Raw genomic sequence first — 23,819 nt, 5'->3', positions numbered from 1 at the left:
AGTTAATAACTTTATTTTTGGTCATTTTATTTATTTATTTATTGCCTGTACTTTATACGGAGCTTGAATTGAAGTTTATACTAAATTTTGAAACTCCAGCGGACCCTTAAGCTGTCAGCAGAACTGTCCTGCATTTTGCAGACTGTCTCTGCTTGTTTGCAGTGCAAGGGTAAATAAACAACTTTTTTTTTTATACCAATACAGCCAATACAGTCTATGTGTAACAGTTGATAAAAAAAAGTAATGCAATGTACTTACTGCCTCAGATGCAACCGTTCTAATGATGGACAACATTTTTTTGACATTCGTTGGTGAAAAACCTTGTAACTCCGTTTGAGCTTGATTTTAGAAAAATGTTAAAGGGGGGGTGAAACACTCAGTTTCAGTCAGTGTCATGTCAATCTTGAGTACCTATAGAGTAGCATTGCATCCTGCATATCTCCGAAAAGTCTTTATTTTTTTTATAATTATATAAGAAAGATGCGCTGTTCCGAGTCTTTCCGAAAAAAGCCGAGCGGGTGGGGGCGTGTCGTGTGAGCGGAGCTAAATAATGACGTGTGCAGCAGCGCGCTGCTATTGTGTTGAGTCGAGTGCGTCATCCCTAACAGCGGGAAAAAAACTTTATTCAAAATAAAAATATGGCTTTTAATCAGATACAGCCATACATCTATGATCCGGAATCAGACCCAGAGGCTGCAGTTGAACAGGAGCAGCAGCAAAAACGACTAGAGCAGGACGTCTGTATGTGGTACAAGTTATACACTAACTATATAATATGCTTAGCGGCTTGTGTTATTTACATATTTATACTTGAATTATATCGTCGTATTTTTGTCTTTGAAGGTGTACATGTGGGAAGTGCAGTTGTGCACGTGTGTTTGTGTGTTTACGCGTGGTTTGTGTAGACAGTAAGCGGACCGGTTTTGCACAGCAGGATTAGTTAGTGTTTACATAGAAAGACACGGAATAGTAGCGCATTTGAATGAAGAAGCGCGCTTATTTAGTTCAACATATTTCCCCCGTCTTTGTGTATTGTTGTTTGGAGTGCTTTTACAATACACAAACAACAAGTTACACATATAGTGGCCAGCTAAACAAATGTACACGCACTACACATCGCATGCTCCATTGATCAATTAACTATACGTGATCATGTTTGGGCTACTTGATGAGCATAGGCAAAAACACAGACATTTGAAGCAGTCTCACTCACCCTTCTAACGTTGGGACTGCTCCATCCTTCAGCATTAGGCGATCGGGAAAATCCTGTGTCGAGCTGGGCCTTGTTTATGAAACAGTCGGCACCGAAATGCAGCGAACAGATATAAACATTCGCGCAACTCAGTTGCTGATCCGGAAAAGCAAATTACATCCACTGTTGCCTTAACGCTGGGTTTTGGGGAATCTGTGCAGGACTGTCTTGGTCTGGCAACCAAAAACGCACTTTTTGATGTCATTGTTAATTGTGCACATTACCTGTGCAGCAAGCCAGCGCTTTGATGGGCGTAGCCTGTTACTTTCGCTCTCTCCCTCTCTCTCTCTCACGCGCTTCCGGTAGAATTGTCCGTAAGGCCCATACAAGGAAATTCCGCCCCCATTAACGTCAAAGGGGACGCATGATCTCAAAAAACTTGCCGAAACTTATGACTAACCGGAAGTAGTATTTTTGACAAAGAAATACTCCCATCAAACGTCCACCTTAACTTTTGAAACTTTGTCTATGTTTAGTATGGGATTCCAAGTCTTTAACAGTGTAAAAAGATCAGTATGCATGAAACAGCATTTCACCCCCCCTTTAAAGCAGCACCAGGTAGGTTTGCTCTCGGGGTCCCCCTACAGTTGGGAAACTGTATTGTCCTCTACTACTGTCGTAAACTCTGTCATCCTACATCAGGGGATGGGCGCCTGCATTTGTTGACATGACAGCCATGATAGCCCTGAAGTTCACATGCAGGAGTTCTGCTTGCGTCGCGTGTGAAATGTCTTCATCCCAGGTACAGTGGCATGTTTCAGCATGTCATATGAATATAATTTCATTGGTTTTATTTTTTTCAAGCGCAAAATGATCGCGATGCTCATGTTTACAAGCCAGCGTCATTATAGTAGCCTAGTCTATTGGTTACCGTTTTACAGAATCTATATGATACTTCAGTTCAATGTTTGAGTGGTAGGTAATAACCTTACATCGTCAATATCATAATATCAAGCTACCATAGATAAATCTGCAAATTTGAAAAATCGATTTGTATTATAGCTTTAGGCAAGAAAAATAGACAAATATGTTACTAAATATCAGACATGTTAGGTATCCTAAAATATGATAAGGTTTTGTACGTCTTATGTATTTACATTTTGTGATAATTGAATAAAAAAAATTTACGTAATAGTATACACTGTCGTATTTTGAGTTTTTTGTCCATTTTGAATTTGTTTGATTTTTGAATAAATTCACTTTTACGTAATAGTATACACTGTCGTATTTTTAGTTTTTTGTCCATTTTTACTTTTTGTGATAATTGAATAAATTCACTTTTACGTAATAGTATACACTGTCGTATTTTGAGTTTTTCGTCAATTTTGAATTTTTTTGATAATTGAATAAATTCACTTTTCCGTAATAGTATACACTGTCGTATTTTGAGTTTTTTGTTCATTTTGAATTTGTGATAATTGAATGAATTCACTTTTACGTAATAGTATACACTGTCGTATTTTGATTTTTTTCATCAATTTAGATTTTTTTTGATAATTGAACAATTTTACTTTTACGTAATAGTATACAGTCATATTTTGAGTTTTTTGTTCATTTTGAATTTGTGATAATTGAATAAATTCACTTTTACGTAATAGTATACACTGTCGTATTTTGAGTTTGTCGTCAATTTTGAGTTTTTTTGATAATTGAATAAATTCACTTTTACGTAATAGTATACACTGTCGTATTTTGAGTTTTTTGTTCATTTTGAATTTGTGATAATTGAATAAATTCACTTTTACGTAATAGTATACACTGTCGTATTTTGAGTTTTTCATCAATTTAGAATTTTTTTGATAATTGAATAAATTCACTTTACGTAATAGTATACACTGTCGTATTTTGAGTTTTTCATCAATTTAGAATTTTTTTGATAATTGAATAAATTCACTTTACGTAATAGTATACACTGTCGTATTTTGAGTTTTTTGTTCATTTTGAATTTGTGATAATTGAATAAATTCACTTTTACGTAATAGTATACACTGTCGTATTTTGAGTTTTTCATCAATTTAGAATTTTTTTGATAATTGAATAAATTCACTTTTACGTAATAGTATACACTGTCGTATTTTGAGTTTTTCATCAATTTTGAATTTGTGATAATTGAATAAATTCACTTTTACGTAATAGTATACACTGTCGTATTTTGAGTTTTTTGTCCATTTTGAATTTGTTTGATTTTTGAATAAATTCACTTTTACGTAATAGTATACACTGTCGTATTTTGAGTTTTTTGTCCATTTTTAGTTTTTGTGATAATTGAATAAATTCACTTTTACGTAATAGTATACACTGTCGTATTTTGAGTTTTTTGTCCATTTTGAATTTGTTTGATTTTTGAATAAATTCACTTTTACGTAATAGTATACACTGTCGTATTTTGAGTTTTTTGTCCATTTTTAGTTTTTGTGATAATTGAATAAATTCACTTTTACGTAATAGTATACACTGTCGTATTTTGAGTTTTTTTGTCCATTTTGTATTTGTTTGATTTTTGAATAAATTCACTTTTACGTAATAGTATACACTGTCGTATTTTGAGTTTTTTGTCCATTTTGAATTTGTTTGATTTTTTAATAAATTCACTTTTACGTAATAGTATACACTGTCGTATTTTGAGTTTTTTGTTCATTTTGAATTTGTGATAATTGAATAAATTCACTTTTACATAATAGTATACACTATCGTATTTTGAGTTTTTCATCAATTTTGAATTTTTTTGATAATTGAATAAATTCACTTTACGTAATAGTATACACTGTCGTATTTAGATTTTTTTCATCAATTTAGATTTTTTTTGATAATTGAAAATTTTTACTTTTACGTAATAGTATACACTGTCGTATTTTGAGTTTTTTGTTCATTTTAAATTTTTGATAATTGAATAAATTCACTTTTACGTAATAGTATACAGTGTTGTATTTTGAGTTTTTTGTCCATTTTGATTTTTTTTGATAAATGAATGAATTCACTTTTACGTAATAGTATACACTGTCGTATTTTGAGTTTTTCATTAATTTTGAGTTTTTTTGATAATTGAATAAATTCACTTTTACGTAATAGTATACACTGTCGTATTTTGAGTTTTTTGTCCATTTTGATTTTTTTTGATTATTGAATGAATTCACTTTTACGTAATAGTATACACTGTCGTATTTTGAGTTTTTCGTCAATTTTGATTTTTTTTGATAATTGAATGAATTCACTTTTACGTAATAGTACACTGTCGTATTTTGAGTTTTTCGTCAATTTTGAATTTGTTTGATTTTTGAATAAATTCACTTTTACGAAATAGTATACACTGTCGTATTTTGATTTTTTCATCAATTTAGATTTTTTTTGATAATTGAAAATTTTTACTTTTACGTAATAGTATACACTGTCGTATTTTGAGTTTTTTGTTCATTTTGAATTTGTGATAATTGAATAAATTCACTTTTATGTAATAGTATACAGTGTTTTATTTTGAGTTTTTCATCAATTTAGATTTTTTTTGATAATTGAAAAATGTTACTTTTACGTAATAGTATACACTGTCGTATTTTGAGTTTTTTATCCATTTTTAGTTTTTGTGATAATTGAATAAATTCACTTTTACGTAATAATATACACTGTCGTATTTTGAGTTTTTTGTCCATTTTGAATTTGTTTAATTTTTGAATGAATTCACTTTTACGTAATAGTATACACTGTCGTATTTTGAGTTTGTTTTTGTCCATTTTGATTTTTTTTGATAATTGAAAATTTTTACTTTTACGTAATAGTATACACTGTCGTATTTTGAGTTTTTTGTTCATTTTGAATTTGTGATAATTGAATAAATTCACTTTTACGTAATAGTATACACTGTCGTATTTTGAGTTTTTTCATCAATTTAGATTTTTTTTGATAATTGAAAAATTGTACTTTTACTTAATAGTATACACTGTCGTATTTTGAGTTTTTCATCAATTTAGATTTTTTTTGATTATTGAATAAATTCACTTTTACAAAATAGTATACACTGTCGTATTTTGATTTTTTCATCAATTTAGATTTTTTTTGATAATTGAAAATTTTTACTTTTACGTAATAGTATACACTGTCGTATTTTGAGTTTTTTGTTCATTTTGAATTTGTGATAATTGAATAAATTCACTTTTATGTAATAGTATACACTGTCGTATTTTGAGTTTTTCATCAATTTAGATTTTTTTTGATAATTGAAAAATGTTACTTTTACGTAATAGTATACACCAGCCTTTCTCAAACTTTTTTCAGTCAGGGCACCTTTCAAAAGTGCATACAATTTCAAGGCACCCCAGTTTAAAATATAATTTAAAAACACTGCATAACCCAAATATAAATGCAAATGTCCTGTTTATTTAGACAGGACAGTAATGAACAGAGTATAATCCGCTAATATGTTTAACCCTTTCACACGTAAATTTAAAACATTCTGGCTGACCCCCCATGGTGAGTTTTTCAAAGCGACCGTTATTAATGTGTCACTTTATGGTTTCCATGGTGACGCGTCATTGCTTGTCACGTGACGCACCGCAGCAACAACAGAGAATGAATGATGATCTGCTTTTATGTCATTTTTCCTTTTTAATTCAAAATATTCACAATTTTTTTAGATATGGCCTGAAATATCTGATATTCCGATTGTCAAATATATACAAGTGGCAGTGTTTTGTCATTTAAACATCTTTATAATGATCGCGTTAGTTGAGCTGTATGCACGATGGGCGCCGCCATCGCCGCAGCAGGCGCAGTTCAGAAAATCGGATCTGTTAGATTTAAGTTACAAGACGTGAATTCATCCACTTCTCCCAAAATACATAAAAGTAAGTGGCAGGTGAACTGGCAGAAGAATAGAGTAAACTTTAAAGTTACTTAGACAATGTGTATCTGATATGAATAAAACTAATTATAATGGAAAGGATTATTATTGCCTCTTCATTTTTCATCATTGTGTATTTTTACAAACTCTAAAGGTATTGTTTTTTTAGTACGTATACGTTTGAAACCTAAAATAAACATTATGTGGCTGAAAACACTGAAAAGTTGTGATATATGACAGCTCTGAGCGCGCCTGTCTCTGGCTCAGTGCAAGCGAAAGCACATTTGAATGAACGTGATGCACTGACCGTTCTAATCACATGCGTGAATGTGTGATCATATGTGCGAAAGGGTTAAAAAGAAGAAGAATGTATTTATGTACATTCAAATATATTCTATATATGAAATTTCAGATTATTATTATTATTTTTTTTTATCCAACGTAATTTTTTGGCGGCACCCCTGACACAGTCACGGGGCACCCCAGTGTGCCGCGGCACCCACTTTGAGAAAGGCTGGTATACACTGTCGTATTTTGAGTTTTTTGTCCATTTTTAGTTTTTGTGATAATTGAATAAATTCACTTTTACGTAATAGTATACACTGTCGTATTTTGAGTTTTTTGTCCATTTTGAATTTGTTTAATTTTGAATAAATTCACTTTTACATAATAGTATACACTGTCGTATTTTGAGTTTGTTTTTGTCCATTTTGATTTTTTTTGATAATTGAAAAATTTTACTTTTACGTAATAGTATACACTGTCGTATTTTGAGTTTTTTGTTCATTTTGAATTTGTGATAATTGAATAAATTCACTTTTACGTAATAGAATACACTGTCGTATTTTGAGTTTTTCATCAATTTTGAATTTTTTTGATAATTGAATAAATTCACTTTACGTAATAGTATACACTGTCGTATTTTGATTTTTTTCATCAATTTAGATTTTTTTTGATAATTGAAAATTTTAACTTTTACGTAATAGTATACACTGTCGTATTTTGAGTTTTTTGTTCATTTTAAATTTGTGATAATTGAATAAATTCACTTTTACGTAATAGTATACACTGTCGTATTTTGAGTTTTTTGTCCATTTTGAATTTGTTTGATTTTTGAATAAATTCACTTTTACGTAATAGTATACACTGTCGTATTATGAGTTTTTTTGTCCATTTTTATTTTTTTTGATAATTTAAAAATTTTACTTTTACGTAATAGTATACACTGTCGTATTTTGAGTTTTTTGTTCATTTTGAATTTGTGATAATTGAATAAATTCACTTTTACGTAATAGTATACACTGTCGTATTTTGAGTTTTTCATCAATTTAGATTTTTTTTGATAATTGAAAATTTTTACTTTTACGTAATAGTATACACTGTCATATTTTGAGTTTTTTGTTCATTTTAAATTTGTGATAATTGAATAAATTCACTTTTACGTAATAGTATACAGTGTTGTATTTTGAGTTTTTTGTCCATTTTGATTTTTTTTGGATAAATGAATGAATTCACTTTTACGTAATAGTATACACTGTCGTATTTTTAGTTTTTTGTTCATTTTAAATTTGTGATAATTGAATAAATTCACTTTTACGTAATAGTATACAGTGTTGTATTTTGAGTTTTTTGTCCATTGTGATTTTTTTTGATAAATGAATGAATTCACTTTTACGTAATAGTATACACTGTCGTATTTAGAGTTTTTTGTCCATTTTTACTTTTTGTGATAATTGAATAAATTTTACTTTTATGTAATAGTATACACTGTTGTATTTTGAGTTTTTGTCCATTTTTAATTTGTGATAATTGAATAAATTCACTTTTACGTAATAGTATACACTGTCGTATTTTGAGTTTTTCATTAATTTTGAATTTTTTTGATAATTGAATAAATTCACTTTTACGTAATAGTATACACTGTCGTATTTTGAGTTTTTCGTCAATTTTGAATTTGTTTGATTTTTGAATAAATTTCACTTTTACGAAATAGTATACACTGTCGTATTTTGATTTTTCATCAATTTAGATTTTTTTTGATAATTGAAAAATTTTACTTTTACGTAATAGTATACACTGTCGTATTTTGAGTTTTTTGTTCATTTTAAATTTGTGATAATTGAATAAATTCACTTTTATGTAATAGTATACACTGTCGTATTTTGAGTTTTTCATCAATTTAGATTTTTTTTGATAATTGAAAAATTTTACTTTTACGTAATAGTATACACTGTCGTATTTTGAGTTTTTTGTCCATTTTTAATTTTTGTGATAATTGAATAAATTCACTTTTACGTAATAGTATACACTGTCGTATTTTGAGTTTGTTTTTGTCCATTTTGATTTTTTTTGATAATTGAAAAATTTTACTTTTACGTAGAAGTATACACTGTCGTATTTTGAGTTTTTTGTTCATTTTGAATTTGTGATAATTGAATAAATTCACTTTTACGTATACACTGTCGTATTTTGAGTTTTTCATCAATTTAGATTTTTTTTGATAATTGAAAATTTTTACTTTTACGTAATAGTATACACTGTCATATTTTGAGTTTTTTGTTCATTTTAAATTTGTGATAATTGAATAAATTCACTTTTACGTAATAGTATACACTGTCGTATTTTTAGTTTTTTGTTCATTTTAAATTTGTGATAATTGAATAAATTCACTTTTACGTAATAGTATACAGTGTTGTATTTTGAGTTTTTTATCCATTGTGATTTTTTTTGATAAATGAATGAATTCACTTTTACGTAATAGTATACACTGTCGTATTTAGAGTTTTTTGTCCATTTTTACTTTTTGTGATAATTGAATAAATTTTACTTTTATGTAATAGTATACACTGTTGTATTTTGAGTTTTTGTCCATTTTTAATTTGTGATAATTGAATAAATTCACTTTTACGTAATAGTATACACTGTCGTATTTTGAGTTTTTCATTAATTTTGAATTTTTTTGATAATTGAATAAATTCACTTTTACGTAATAGTATACACTGTCGTATTTTGAGTTTTTCGTCAATTTTGAATTTGTTTGATTTTTGAATAAATTTCACTTTTACGAAATAGTATACACTGTCGTATTTTGATTTTTCATCAATTTAGATTTTTTTTGATAATTGAAAAATTTTACTTTTACGTAATAGTATACACTGTCGTATTTTGAGTTTTTTGTTCATTTTAAATTTGTGATAATTGAATAAATTCACTTTTATGTAATAGTATACACTGTCGTATTTTGAGTTTTTCATCAATTTAGATTTTTTTTGATAATTGAAAAATTTTACTTTTACGTAATAGTATACACTGTCGTATTTTGAGTTTTTTGTCCATTTTTAATTTTTGTGATAATTGAATAAATTCACTTTTACGTAATAGTATACACTGTCGTATTTTGAGTTTTTTGTCCATTTTGAAATTTTTTGATAATTGAATAAATTCACTTTTACGTAATAGAATACACTGTCGTATTTTGAATTTTTTGTCCATTTTGAATTTTTGATAATTGAATAAATTAACTTTTACGTAATAGTATACACTGTCGTATTTTGAGTTTTTTGTCCATTTTGAATTTGTGATAATTTAATAAATTCACTTTTACGTAATAGTATACACTGTCGTATTTTGAGTTTTTCATCAATTTTGAGTTTTTTTGATAATTGAATAAATTTACTTTTACATGATAGTATACACTGTCGTATTTTGAGTTTTTTGTCCATTTTTACTTTTTGTGATAATTGAATAAATTCACTTTACGTAATAGTATACACTGTCATATTTTGAGTTTTTCGTCAATTTTGAATTTTTTTGATAATTGAATGAATTCACTTTTACGTAATAGTATACACTGTCGTATTTTGAGTTTTTTGTCCATTTTTAGTTTTTGTGATAATTGAATAAATTCACTTTTACGTAATAGTATACACTGTCGTATTTTTAGTTTTTTGTCCATTTTGAATTTGTTTAATTTTTGAATAAATTCACTTTTACGTAATAGTATACACTGTCGTATTTTGAGTTTGTTTTTGTCCATTTTGATTTTTTTTGATAATTGAAAATTTTTACTTTTACGTAATAGTATACACTGTCGTATTTTGAGTTTTTTGTTCATTTTGAATTTGTGATAATTGAATAAATTCACTTTTACGTAATGGTATACACTGTCGTATTTTGAGTTTTTTGTCCATTTTGAAATTTTTTGATAATTGAATAAATTCACTTTTACGTAATAGTATACACTGTCGTATTTTGAGTTTTTTGTCCATTTTGAATTTTTGATAATTGAATAAATTAACTTTTACGTAATAGTATACACTGTCGTATTTTGAGTTTTTCATCAATTTTGAATTTTTTTGATAATTAAATAAATTCACTTTTACGTAATAGTATACACTGTCGTATTTTGAGTTTTTTGTTCATTTTGAATTTGTGATAATTGAATAAATTCACTTTTACGTAATAGTATACACTGTCGTATTTTGAGTTTTTTGTCCATTTTGAAATTTTTTGATAATTGAATAAATTCACTTTTACGTAATAGAATACACTGTCGTATTTTGAGTTTTTTGTCCATTTTGAATTTTTGATAATTGAATAAATTAACTTTTACGTAATAGTATACACTGTCGTATTTTGAGTTTTTTGTCCATTTTGAATTTGTGATAATTTAATAAATTCACTTTTACGTAATAGTATACACTGTCGTATTTTGAGTTTTTCATCAATTTTGAGTTTTTTTGATAATTGAATAAATTTACTTTTACATGATAGTATACACTGTCGTATTTTGAGTTTTTTGTCCATTTTTACTTTTTGTGATAATTGAATAAATTCACTTTACGTAATAGTATACACTGTCGTACTTTGAGTTTTTCATCAATTTTGAATTTTTTAGATTTTTGAATAAATTCACTTTATTCAATTATCACAAATTCAAAATGAACAAAAAACTCAAAATACGACTGTGTATACATACTATTACGTAAAAGTAAAAATTTTCAATTATCAAAAAAAATCTAAATTTTTGAAAAAAATCAAAATACGACATTGTATACTATTTTTTTGTCCATTTTGAATTTTTTTGATAATTGAATAAATTCACTTTTACGTAATAGTATACACTGTCATATTTTGAGTTTTTCGTCAATTTTGAATTTTTTTGATAATCGAATGAATTCACTTTTACGTAATAGTATACACTGTCGTATATTGAGTTTTTTGTCCATTTTTAGTTTTTGTGATAATTGAATAAATTCACTTTTACGTAATAGTATACACTGTCGTATTTTTAGTTTTTTGTCCATTTTGATTTTTTTTGATAATTGAAAATTTTTACTTTTACGTAATAGTATACACTGTCGTATTTTGAGTTTTTTGTTCATTTTGAATGTGTGATAATTAAATGTTACGTGCTTATAAGATGTAAACGGGATGATGACGCAACATTTATGCAAGATGTGACTGTGGAGGTGCAGACAGGAAAAACAACCATAAACAAGAATGTAGTGAAGCTTAAATGATTTATTAATGTAATAAAATCAAATGTAATATGTTCCAAAAGAACCAATAAACATTTAAACACAAATAATAAACAAGAGAATCGCCCAAATCAATAAAATAATCAAAACCAAACCCCCACTACTACTACCCCAAACCTCTAAACTAACTAACAAAGAAAAATGTAGAAACAAAACCGAGATCTTCAGCGTATACGACGCTTTAAATAAACTACGCTGAATATCAAAACAAAAGTACAATTGAGGGCGAATTCTCCCTTTAACTAACTAACACAAAAAGAACTACCTATCTAAATAAGACAACATTAATCCAAATTAATGACTAAAGACAATCGGAGACATAAGACCTGGCTGAGTAATATACTGCGTTTGTCTCTCAACATCAGCGTGTAACACATTGATCTCAGAACACCTGTGCGCAATCAACTCTAGCGTATGCACATATTCGCTCGGGCAGGACTAGTATAAGAACAATTCTAGGAAAAAGAAGTTAACGCAGAACCAAGTCAAGTGTCTAGTAAATAATATATTTCAGAAGACAACAGAAAGTGCGGAAAGGTGAGTGAGAGCTCGCGCTGATCAGCCCTCACTCCTCATTCATGAAAACCGGGGCCTTTTAAGATGCCAGCACGTCAGCGGATTGGTCGAACGTCACTCATTGCGTCGAACGTCACTCATTGCGTCGAACGTGATGCAATACTGAACAGCCGAGTCTCCCGATGGTCCAAAGAATACTAATAACACAAAAGAGAAACAAACCAAAACAATACAAAACACATGGAATGTAACATGAATACATTCACTTTTACGTAATAGTATACACTGTCGTATTTTGAGTTTTTTGTCCATTTTGAAATTTTTTGATAATTGAATAAATTCACTTTTACGTAATAGTATACACTGTCGTATTTTGAGTTTTTTGTCCATTTTGAATTTTTGATAATTGAATAAATGAACTTTTACGTAATAGTATACACTGTCGTATTTTGAGTTTTTCATCAATTTAGATTTTTTTTTGATAATTGAAAATTTTTACTTTTACGTAATAGTATACACTGTCGTATTTTGAGTTTGTTTTTGTCCATTTTGATTTTTTTTGATACTTGAAAATTTTTACTTTTACGTAATAGTATACACTGTCGTATTTTGAGTTTTTTGTTCATTTTGAATTTGTGATAATTGAATAAATTCACTGTTACGTAATAGTATACACTGTCGTATTTTGAGTTCTTTGTCCATTTTGAATTTTTGATAATTGAATAAATTAACTTTTACGTAATAGTTTACACTGTCGTATTTTGAGTTTTTCATCAATTTTGAATTTTTTTGATAATTAAATAAATTCACTTTATGTAATAGTATACACTGTCGTATTTTGATTTTTTTCATCAATTTAGATTTTTTTTTGATAATTGAAATTTTTTACTTTTACGTAATAGTATACACTGTCATATTTTGAGTTTTTTGTTCATTTTAAATTTGTGATAATTGAATAAATTCACTTTTACGTAATAGTATACACTGTCGTATTTTGAGTTTTTTGTCAATTTTTAGTTTTTGTGATAATTGAATAAATTCACTTTTACGTAATAGTATACACTGTCGTATTTTTTGTTTTTTGTCCATTTTGAATTTGTTTAATTTTTGAATAAATTCACTTTTACGTAATTGTATACACTGTAGTATTTTGAGTTTGTTTTTGTCCATTTTGATTTTTTTGATAATTGAAAATTTTTACTTTTACGTAATAGTATACACTGTCGTATTTTGAGTTTTTTTTCATTTTGAATTTGTGATAATTGAATAAATTCACTTTTACGTAATAGTATACACTGTCGTATTTTGAGCTTTTCATCAATTTTGAATTTTTTTGATAATTAAATAAATTCACTTTTACGTAATAGTATACACTGTCGTATTTTGAGTTTGTTTTTGTCCATTTTGATTTTTTTTGATAATTGAAATTTTTTACTTTTACTTAATAGTATACACTGTCGTATTTTGAGTTTTTTGTTCATTTTGAATTTGTGATAATTGAATAAATTCACTTTTACGTAATAGTATACACTGTCGTATTTTGAGTTTTTTGTCCATTTTGAAATTTTTTGATAATTGAATAAATTCACTTTTACATAATAGTATACACTGTCGTATTTTGAGTTTTTTGTCCATTTTGAATTTGTGATAATTGAATAAATTCACTTTTACGTAATAGTATACACTGTGGTATTTTGAGTTTTTCATCAATTTTAAATTTTTTTGATAATTGAATAAATTCACTTTACTTAATAGTATACACTGTCGTATTTAGATTTTTTTCATCAATTTAGAATTTTTTTTGATAATTGAAATTTTTTACTTTTACATAATAGTATACACTGTCGTATTTTGAGTTTTTTGTTCATTTTAAATTTGTGATAATTGAATAAATTCACTTTTACGTAATAGTATACACTGTCGTATTTTGAGTTTTTTGTCCATTTTTTTACTTTTTGTGATAATTGAATAAATTTTACTTTTACGTAATAGTATACACTGTCGTATTATGAGTTTTTTGTCCATTTTGAATTTGTGATAATTTAATAAATTCACTTTTACGTAATAGTATACACTGTCGTATTTTGAGTTTTTTGTCCATTTTGAATTTGTGATAATTGAATAAATTCACTTTTACGTAATAGTATACACTGTCGTATTTTGAGTTTTTCATCAATTTTGAGTTTTTTTGATAATTGAATAAATTCACTTTTACGTAATAGTATACACTGTCGTATTTTGAGTTTTTTGTCCATTTTGAATTTGTGATAATTGAATAAATTCACTTTTACGTAATAGTATACACTGTCGTATTTTGAGTTTTTTGTCCATTTTGTATTTGTTTGATTTTTGAATAAATTCACTTTTACGTAATAGAATACACTGTCGTATTTTGAGTTTTTTGTCCATTTTGAATTTGTGATAATTTAATAAATTCACTTTTACGTAATAGTATACACTGTCGTATTTTGAGTTTTTTGTCCATTTTGAATTTGTGATATTTGAATAAATTCACTTTTACGTAATAGTATACATTGTCGTATTTTGAGTTTTTCATCAATTTTGAGTTTTTTTGATAATTGAATAAATTTACTTTTACGTAATAGTATACACTGTCGTATTTTGAGTTTTTTGTCCATTTTTACTTTTTGTGATAATTGAATAAATTCACTTTATTCAATTATCACAAATTCAAAATGAACAAAAAACTCAAAATACGACAGTGTATACATACTATTACGTAAAAGTAAAATTTTTCAATTATCAAAAAAAATCTAAATTGATGAAAAAAATCAAAATACGACATTGTATACTATTTTTTTGTCCATTTTGAATTTTTTTGATAATTGAATAAATTCACTTTTACGTAATAGTATACACTGTCATATTTTGAGTTTTTCGTCAATTTTGAATTTTTTTGATAATTGAATGAATTCACTTTTACGTAATAGTATACACTGTCGTATTTTGAGTTTTTTGTCCATTTTTAGTTTTTGTGATAATTGAATAAATTCACTTTTACGTAATAGTATACACTGTCGTATTTTTAGTTTTTTGTCCATTTTGAATTTGTTTAATTTTTGAATAAATTCACTTTTACGTAATAGTATACACTGTCGTATTTTGAGTTTGTTTTTGTCCATTTTGATTTTTTTTGATAATTGAAAATTTTTACTTTTACGTAATAGTATACACTGTCGTATTTTGAGTTTTTTGTTCATTTTGAATTTGTGATAATTGAATAAATTCACTTTTACGTAATAGTATACACTGTCGTATTTTGAGTTTTTTGTCCATTTTGAAATTTTTTGATAATTGAATAAATTCACTTTTACGTAATAGTATACACTGTCGTATTTTGAGTTTTTTGTCCATTTTGAATTTTTGATAATTGAATAAATTAACTTTTACGTAATAGTATACACTGTCGTATTTTGAGTTTTTCATCAATTTTGAATTTTTTTGATAATTAAATAAATTCACTTTTACGTAATAGTATACACTGTCGTATTTTGAGTTTTTTGTTCATTTTGAATTTGTGATAATTGAATAAATTCACTTTTACGTAATAGTATACACTGTCGTATTTTGAGTTTTTTGTCCATTTTGAAATTTTTTGATAATTGAATAAATTCACTTTTACGTAATAGAATACACTGTCGTATTTTGAGTTTTTTGTCCATTTTGAATTTTTGATAATTGAATAAATTAACTTTTACGTAATAGTATACACTGTCGTATTTTGATTTTTTTCATCAATTTAGATTTTTTTTGATAATTGAAAATGTTTACTTTTACGTAATAGTATACACTGTCGTATTTTGAGTTTTTCGTCAATTTTGAATTTTTTTGATAATTGAATAAATTCACTTTTACGTAATAGTATACACTGTCGTATTTTGAGTTTTTTGTCAATTTTTAGTTTTTGTGATAATTGAATAAATTCACTTTTACGTAATAGTATACACTGTCGTATTTTTAGTTTTTTTGTCCATTTTGAATTTGTTTAATTTTTGAATAAATTAACTTTTACGTAATAGTATACACTGTCGTATTTTGAGTTTGTTTTTGTCCATTTTGATTTTTTTTGATAATTGAAAATTTTTACTTTTACGTAATAGTATACACTGTCGTATTTTGAGTTTTTCATCAATTTTGAGTTTTTTTGATAATTGAATAAATTCACTTTTACGTAATAGTATACACTGTCGTACTTTGAGTTTTTCATCAATTTTGAATTTTTTAGATTTTTGAATGAATTCACTTTATTCAATTATCACAAATTCAAAATGAACAAAAAACTCAAAATACGACAGTGTATAAATACTATTACGTAAAAGTAAAAATTTTCAATTATCAAAAAAAATCTAAATTGATGAAAAAAATCAAAATACGACATTGTATACTATTTTTTTGTCCATTTATAATTTTTTTGATAATTGAATAAATTCACTTTTACGTAATAGTATACACTGTCGTATTTTGAGTTTTTCCATCAATTTAGATTTTTTTTGATAATTGAAAATTTTACTTTTACGTAATAGAATGTATGCACTGTCGTATTTTGAGTTTTTTGTCCATTTTGAATTTTTTTGATTTTTGAATAAATTCACTTTTACGTAATAGTATATATACACTGTCGTATTTTGAGTTTTTCATCAATTTTAAATTTTTTTGATTTTTGAATAAATTCACTTTTACGTAATAGTATACACTGTCGTGTTTTGAGTTTTTCATCAATTTTGAATTTTTTTGATAATTGAATGAATTCACTTTTACGTAATAGTATACACTGTCGTATTTTGATTTTTTTCATCAATTTAGATTTTTTTGGATAATTGAAAAAAAAAATATTTTACGTAATAGTATACACTGTTGTATTTTGAGTTTTTTGTCCATTTTTAGTTTTTTTGATAATTGAATAAATTCACTTTTACGTAATAGTATACACTGTTGTATTTTTAGTTTTTTGTCGATTATTTTTGTGATAATTCAATAAATTCACTTTTACGTAATGGTATACACTGTCGTATTTTTAGTTTTTTGTCGATTATTTTTGTGATGATTGAATAAATTCACGTTTACATAATACGTATGTTTACGTGGGGGTGGTGGTGGAATTGACGTATATGCCAAAAAGCAGTCGAATTTTGTAGTTCTTTTTGTTCTCGTTTATGTTTAAATGTACGATTAAAAACGATACAGACCTCGTCAGGCTATGGCAGACGTGTCATTCAACCTATTGTAAGTCGATGTATCATCACAAGAGTCTTGAAAATATATTATGAAGGTTGAAAAGCACCTAGTGCTGCTTTAATAATATAACAACACAAGCTAGTGTCTGACCATACATGAAGCCACAACACTAACTTTGACAACAAAGTGTTTAATATGTTATATGGTAGGGGGTGCTATTACACATCATCTGTAAAAGTATAGAATTGCCTAAATAAAACATGTGAAGAAGCAGAAACGAGTGATATCATATGCAAACATCTGCATATGTCAAATAACGTGCTCATCAACATTAAACAGCAGATAAATCTAAACTATCTAATGTTACTGAATTAAATGTCACAGGACGTGCCAGGACAAGCTACAGGACTGTGAAGCTTTGTGGGTTTTGATGGACTCAATCTATTCCATCTGTGTTTTGATCATTGTTCTGAATCTGATCCAGATGTAGTCTTTGACAAAAATGCTTTTTCTCAGCTTTTTGCTCAAAATGTTGCTTTTTTAATAACAATAAAAAAAACAGACACACTGTGTGATTTATAATAGTCCTTTATTTTTGTTGCTTGTCAGTCTGTGCGAACATGATCCTCATGTCACACTGTGGGATCTCAGCTGTCATTAAATGGATAGTTCACTTTAAAATGAAAAATCTGTCATCCTTTACTCACCCTCAAGTTGTTTCAAACCTGTATGAATTTCTTTCTTCAGCTGAACACAAGGGAAGATATTTTGAAGATGTCAGTAACCAAACAGTTAACTGGAGCGTGCGTGCGTGCGTGCCTGCGTGCGTGCGTGCGTGCCTGCGTGCCTGCGTGCGTGCGTGCGTGCCTGCGTGCGTGCGTGCGTGCGTGCCTGCGTGCGTGCCTGCGTGCGTGCTGGTTACTCTTTAGCTCCGCCCACTGCACGCCTCCATGAGCTCTGCTTTTTTCAGAAAGAGTCAATACAGCGTATCTGTCTTATAAATCTTACTCTTGGTAAATATGAAGGATCAATACTACTCTATAGATACTCCAGATTAACATGAGACTGGCAGAAACTGTGTGTTTTATAGACCCTTTATATAGAACAATAAAATTATTTTATAAACTGGTTAATGATCATTTCAAATAAATCTCTGATCAGAAAGTTAAAAAAAAAATTTGTTTTAATGTTCCTGTTAAAATTTTCGTTTCTTGAACTGGTTCAGAGCCCTGGTAAGAAATCAAACAAAACATCCAAGTTTTCTCAAGTTATGTTTACCACAGACTTTATTTAACCCCATTATAAAACCAGCTGTGAATTAGACTTCCGGGTCCTTCCGTCAACCCTGCCCAACTCTATACAGTTCTGCTCATGGTTTAGTTACTGCTTAGTGTCTCAAACCAACGATTTCTTTTGCTGTCTAAATCCTGTGTGACGATTGTCTAATCAGTTTGTCGAAGGGTCAAGGGAAATGCACAGCAATCAGGAGATTGAGCCTGTTAATGTGCGCTCTGAAACAAGCGCTTTGAGTGTTCACTCAAAGTGAGCGAGTTAATGGTCCCTCCACCTGAAGGAGCTTTAGATTGATGCTCTTTTCCCAGACCTCATCTCAGGGTGAAGACCGTGCCGTTCCTATTAACCCCAGCTGTCCAAATGGGAAATATCCCCATCTGTCAAATGGAGGTTTCAATAATAAATCAGGACAAATTAAGAGGGTCCCTCAGAGGGCCGTGCCTCTCGGTGCCCTGCTGTCTCGCCCGTCTCTGCCAGGTTTTCTCACTCTGGCCAAACTAACTGAGAGCGCTTCTTTTGTCAATGGTGCTGAACTCTGCTGTTAGGACATCACTTCACTTCAGAGAGAAATATATTTCACTTAATGAATTCTCTTAGATGTGATTCTTCCTTTTGGCTATGTGAGATTTTTCACAGGAGGAACTGAATAAAGAAATAAATCTGCTTGAGGTTGAGCGTTACAGTGATTTTAACACAGATCAAGGCATGGAGTCCCTGAACACTCGTGTGCATGATAAACTCGCCTGAATTTACTTGGGATCTTTCTTGGTGTTGTCGTCTTTAAAAAAAAACTGTTACTCATTAAATACATACAGAAATTGTACATAATACATATAGTGAAAAAAAAAAACATAATAAACAACTGCTAAATAATGGGAAATAAAACAAAATTTGTTGTTGTCTTTAAATATTCATTAAGCTTAAAGTGTTAAATAAAATTGTAGTCTACTTAATTTCATGTGTGATTAATTAAAATCATGAGACTAATACAATTTAACAACAATATTAAAAGTTAACTATAACACATTTGCAAAATGTATGTTTATTTTTTTAATCCAAATTATGTTTTCTGTTTTCTGGATTCTATATAAACAGTTTAATTAAATTAATTGAATTCATAAAAACATCAATTTATTATTCTTTTTTTTCAGAAATTCTGTGTTGTGTTTTTAAGTTGTTCTGGTAACCAAATGAAGTCATAAAAAATTAATTTATCTTTTAACAAACTTTTTTGTCAAACGAAGTAATGCACAACAGAGCTTTACTGTTAAAATTTAAACACCGAAGTATAAATAATGATTGGATAATAATATTGTATTATTGTTATTAGTGTTAGTATCATATCAGATGTTATTTCATCAAGTTCAACAAATTTCTTTTTTTTAATGGGTTGCCTTAAAAACCTTTGAGTTTCTGTGTTTATGATATGATGATCTTTGAGTTTTTCTCAAATGAAATGATAAAATGCTCATGAAGTGACTCTCAGTGCGGCTGTGGATAATTCTGTGAAATTGTGTGTTATACAGTCATTTCTGTTTTTATGACTGTATTCTGCGTTTTCCGCATTGCAGAAATCATAGGGCCCCATGTTTGTCCATTTCTCCCTCCAGCTGTGTTCAGATCCTCACACTTTTATCTGTTAGGCGGCTGAACATTGGAAGCAAGATTATTAGATGTAGAGATTGGTCAGAAATGATCTGGCCATAAGAGGCTGAAACTCTAATTTGTGTCCTGCATTATTTATCAAGTGCAAACAGTGGCATGATTTTGGGCTCCAGTGTTAGATCAGCATGGATTTAGAGCAGCTCCTCAAGGGCTCACAGACCACATGCTGCTCTGATATGAGCTTCAGTTCAGCAGCCAATAATAATAATAGCCCTATAATAAAAACTAAATGAGTTTGATCTGTCAACCATCCCATACCACACTGCTCTGGATAACAACAGAATAGCCCAAACAAATGACATCTGCATATTATATTATATTATATTATATTATATTATATTATATTATATTATATTATATTATATTATATTATATTATATTATATTATGTTATATTATATTATACTATATTATATTATATTATATTATATTATATATTATATTATATTATATTATATTATATTATATTATATATTATATTATATTATATTATATTATATTATCCTTCCATATAGTCCTTTCATCATGCTTTTTTATTGTTTTTTTGTTTTGTTTTATTTCCTTCATGATTTGTAGTTTATTTTTATTTATTTTTTAACATATTGTTAAATCTGTGCATATATATATGGAAATTATTAAATATTCTCATTCACGTTTTCTTGGGGTCCTAAAATGTCTTTAAAAGTATTTGCTTTTACACAAATTACAGCCATAAAAAGGTCTAAAATCAGATCAGAAAGTCTTAAATTCATACAGTTTTGGCATTAAATTGCATGCACTGGAAATAAAATTATATTTCCATGTGTTTCTGTCTTGTTTTCCAATACAAATATCCAAACATCTTTGATGTGCCTGAAATATGCACATACAAGATGATATGAAGATTGATGCATCAACTTAAAATGCATAAAATAAAGACTTGCTTATGCTTCAAACAAGAATACATGTCTGTCATAATATCTATCTGTTATGAAAATTTCCCTTTGAATAAAGCTGTTTTTGGCAGGTCTTTTTTAATTTTTGTCAATTTCACAGAAAACAAGACTTAATATTTTGTGTCATTTCTGCATCTCAAGTAAATGTGTCTTGATTGAAGAATCTTTAGTTAATTGCACTGGAAATAATACTGAGGAAGAACAGATGTAACAAAAGATTTTTACTGTATTTTTTTTTACTGTATTTGATTATTTTGTTGAAAATAATCAAAATAATTTGATTATTTTGTTGAAAATAATCCCCCCCCTCTCTCTAGGTGGTGGCGTATCATTACTGCCAGGCTGATAACACATACACGTGTCTGGTTCCTGAGTTTGTGCACAGTGTGGCTGCTCTCCTTTGCCGAGCGCATCAGCTGACCGCATACAGAGAGCTGCTGCTGAAAGAGCCGCACCTACAGAGCATGCTCAGTCTGCGCTCCTGTGTGCAAGACCCCATTGGTGCCTTCCGCAGGGGGATTCTGCAACCACTCATCAACCTACGGAAAGGTACAGAAACACAACCGGCCTGTCAACATTCACAGACTAACACATTCATCTGCTTTAAAGGTGCATTAAGGGATTTTTGAGAAACACTTCATATTTGAAACAACAGCATATATTGTTTCTGTGAAACATAGCAAAACCAATTTTACTTGCATATGGAGCTGAAACTCCTCTGCGTCTGTTTTCAGGCCTCCCTGTTTACGTTTCTTTAGCACTGGAAAGCTTTTCTAATATTAACTCGGGGTCTAAAGCTCTTGCCTGATTATAGCCCTTCATTTTCTAGTGATATTCCTCTGACCATTTCTCTTTTGTAATGTCTCTCAGCCATCTCTCTTTCTACAGTCTTCAAATCTCCCTCTTGCTCGCTCTCTCTCTCTCCTCCCCCATCATGAGTGGACACGCCCCTTACTGCTGATTGGCTCATTCTCTCTCCTCCCCATCATGAGTGGACACGCCCCTTACTGCTGATTGACTCACTCTCTCTCCTCCCCATCATGAGTGGATACGCCCCTTACTGCTGATTGGCTCACTCTCCTCCCCATCATGAGTGGATACGCCCCTTACTGCTGATTGGCTCACTCTCTCTCCTCCCCATCATGAGTGGATACGCCCCTTACTGCTGATTGGCTCACTCTCTCTCCTCCCCCACTTTATAATCCACTTTCAACAGCGTTTCTCAGAAATTTCTTACTGCACCTTTAAAACATGTTTGTGGTTTTGTTGTGAATGATTCATCAGTTGAACAATATTGCACAGATGACCATATCATTCAAACATTCCTTCCCTGCATTTTACTAAGAAATACATCACATTATGGAATCAAAATGGGTTGCAAATGTTGCTGATTTTAATTCCATAATTGAGTGTTTTTTTGGCCTGTCCTCTGGCTCTCTTAGGCCTTCATCCATTACAGTTCAGAGAAGGTTATGTGGACAGAATGAACATCATGAAATGACAGATTTTTATTAAAGCGGATGAGTTGGGATGTCATGCGTTTAATGTTCGGCAGATGGTCAGATTATATGAATGGGGTGAATTTGCTTTGTTGTTGCATTAAATGCAGAGAAATCTATTTTCCCAAGGCTTATTAGCACATGCACTTATGTTCTGGCCCACATTTATTTCTTAGAATTTAATCAGTGAGATGAATTAAATCAATCAGACTTAATATTATAATAAGACTAAATTATAAGACCGTCTTAGTTTGTTCTCAAAAAGAATGATGGGATTGACAATCGAGGACCTGTTCCAGTTTATAAAAAAAGATAATACCTGAACTGAATGATTTCCATGACATTTGCTTTAGTTAATAGTTTATCCACATCTTATAAAACAACTCAAGCCTCTGTTTTTCCTCTTGATCCTCTACAGGTTTATATTGCATCATCTGTGCATTTATTTGCTCTTAAAGCTCAGGCTCTCTTTGAGTCTCTGAGATCTCAAGGTCATTGTGGAGGTCCAGTCTTTTGCTCAGCTCGATCGATATTTTATTGTAGAAGTGTGCATTTCAGACGCAGATAAACAAACCCTGTGTTAGTATGATGGAAATGGAAGACGCTTTGGATCAATAAAGCCTCGTGAGGAGAGAGGACAAACCAATCTAAAGCTCTGCCTGCACTGAATTTTTTTTCTTTAATCAATATTATTTTATATAGTTTTTCCTTTCTTCATATTGTTTTATTTCTTGTTATATGCTTTAAATTTTATAAGCTTAAATCTTACATATATGTGCACTTGCTGCCTAATATATCCCACCCATCTAATTCTTAATACATTATGCAATCTTGATTCAAGTACACTGGTCTTGTTTTTTAGAGTGTTTAAGATATTTTACCTGGAAAATAAGACTTAAAGAATTTAAATATCCCTGAATGTCCACTCCAGCCGTATACTGTTGAAACTGGCTTGAGGGAAAGAGTTTTTCCTGAAGCTCTCCATCATGCCATGAAGAAGTCAGTGCAGAGATTTGTGATGGATGTTTAAAAGCAGGAGGCTGCATGGCCATATTCCTCATTCAAATAATAGTTCAAAGCTGAGGAAGTGCAG

General features: G+C 29.1%; 1 protein-coding gene across 2 annotated transcripts in view; it reads left to right on the top strand.

Moving 5' to 3' along the window:
* The window catches only part of tanc1b (tetratricopeptide repeat, ankyrin repeat and coiled-coil containing 1b), a 237,498-nt gene that overhangs the window by 169,387 nt on the left and 44,292 nt on the right, over positions 1-23,819 (top strand). For both annotated transcript variants that reach the window (XM_067444607.1, XM_067444606.1), the window contains exon 11: positions 21,545-21,776. In XM_067444607.1, coding sequence (XP_067300708.1) covers positions 21,545-21,776 — 232 coding nt within the window. The remainder of the gene's footprint in view (positions 1-21,544; positions 21,777-23,819) is intronic.

This window comes from Pseudorasbora parva, chromosome 5 (genome assembly GCF_024679245.1).
Source record: "Pseudorasbora parva isolate DD20220531a chromosome 5, ASM2467924v1, whole genome shotgun sequence".
NCBI lineage: Eukaryota > Metazoa > Chordata > Actinopteri > Cypriniformes > Gobionidae > Pseudorasbora > Pseudorasbora parva.
Note: the sequence above shows the minus strand (reverse complement) of the source record. Positions and strands in the feature narration are given on the sequence as shown.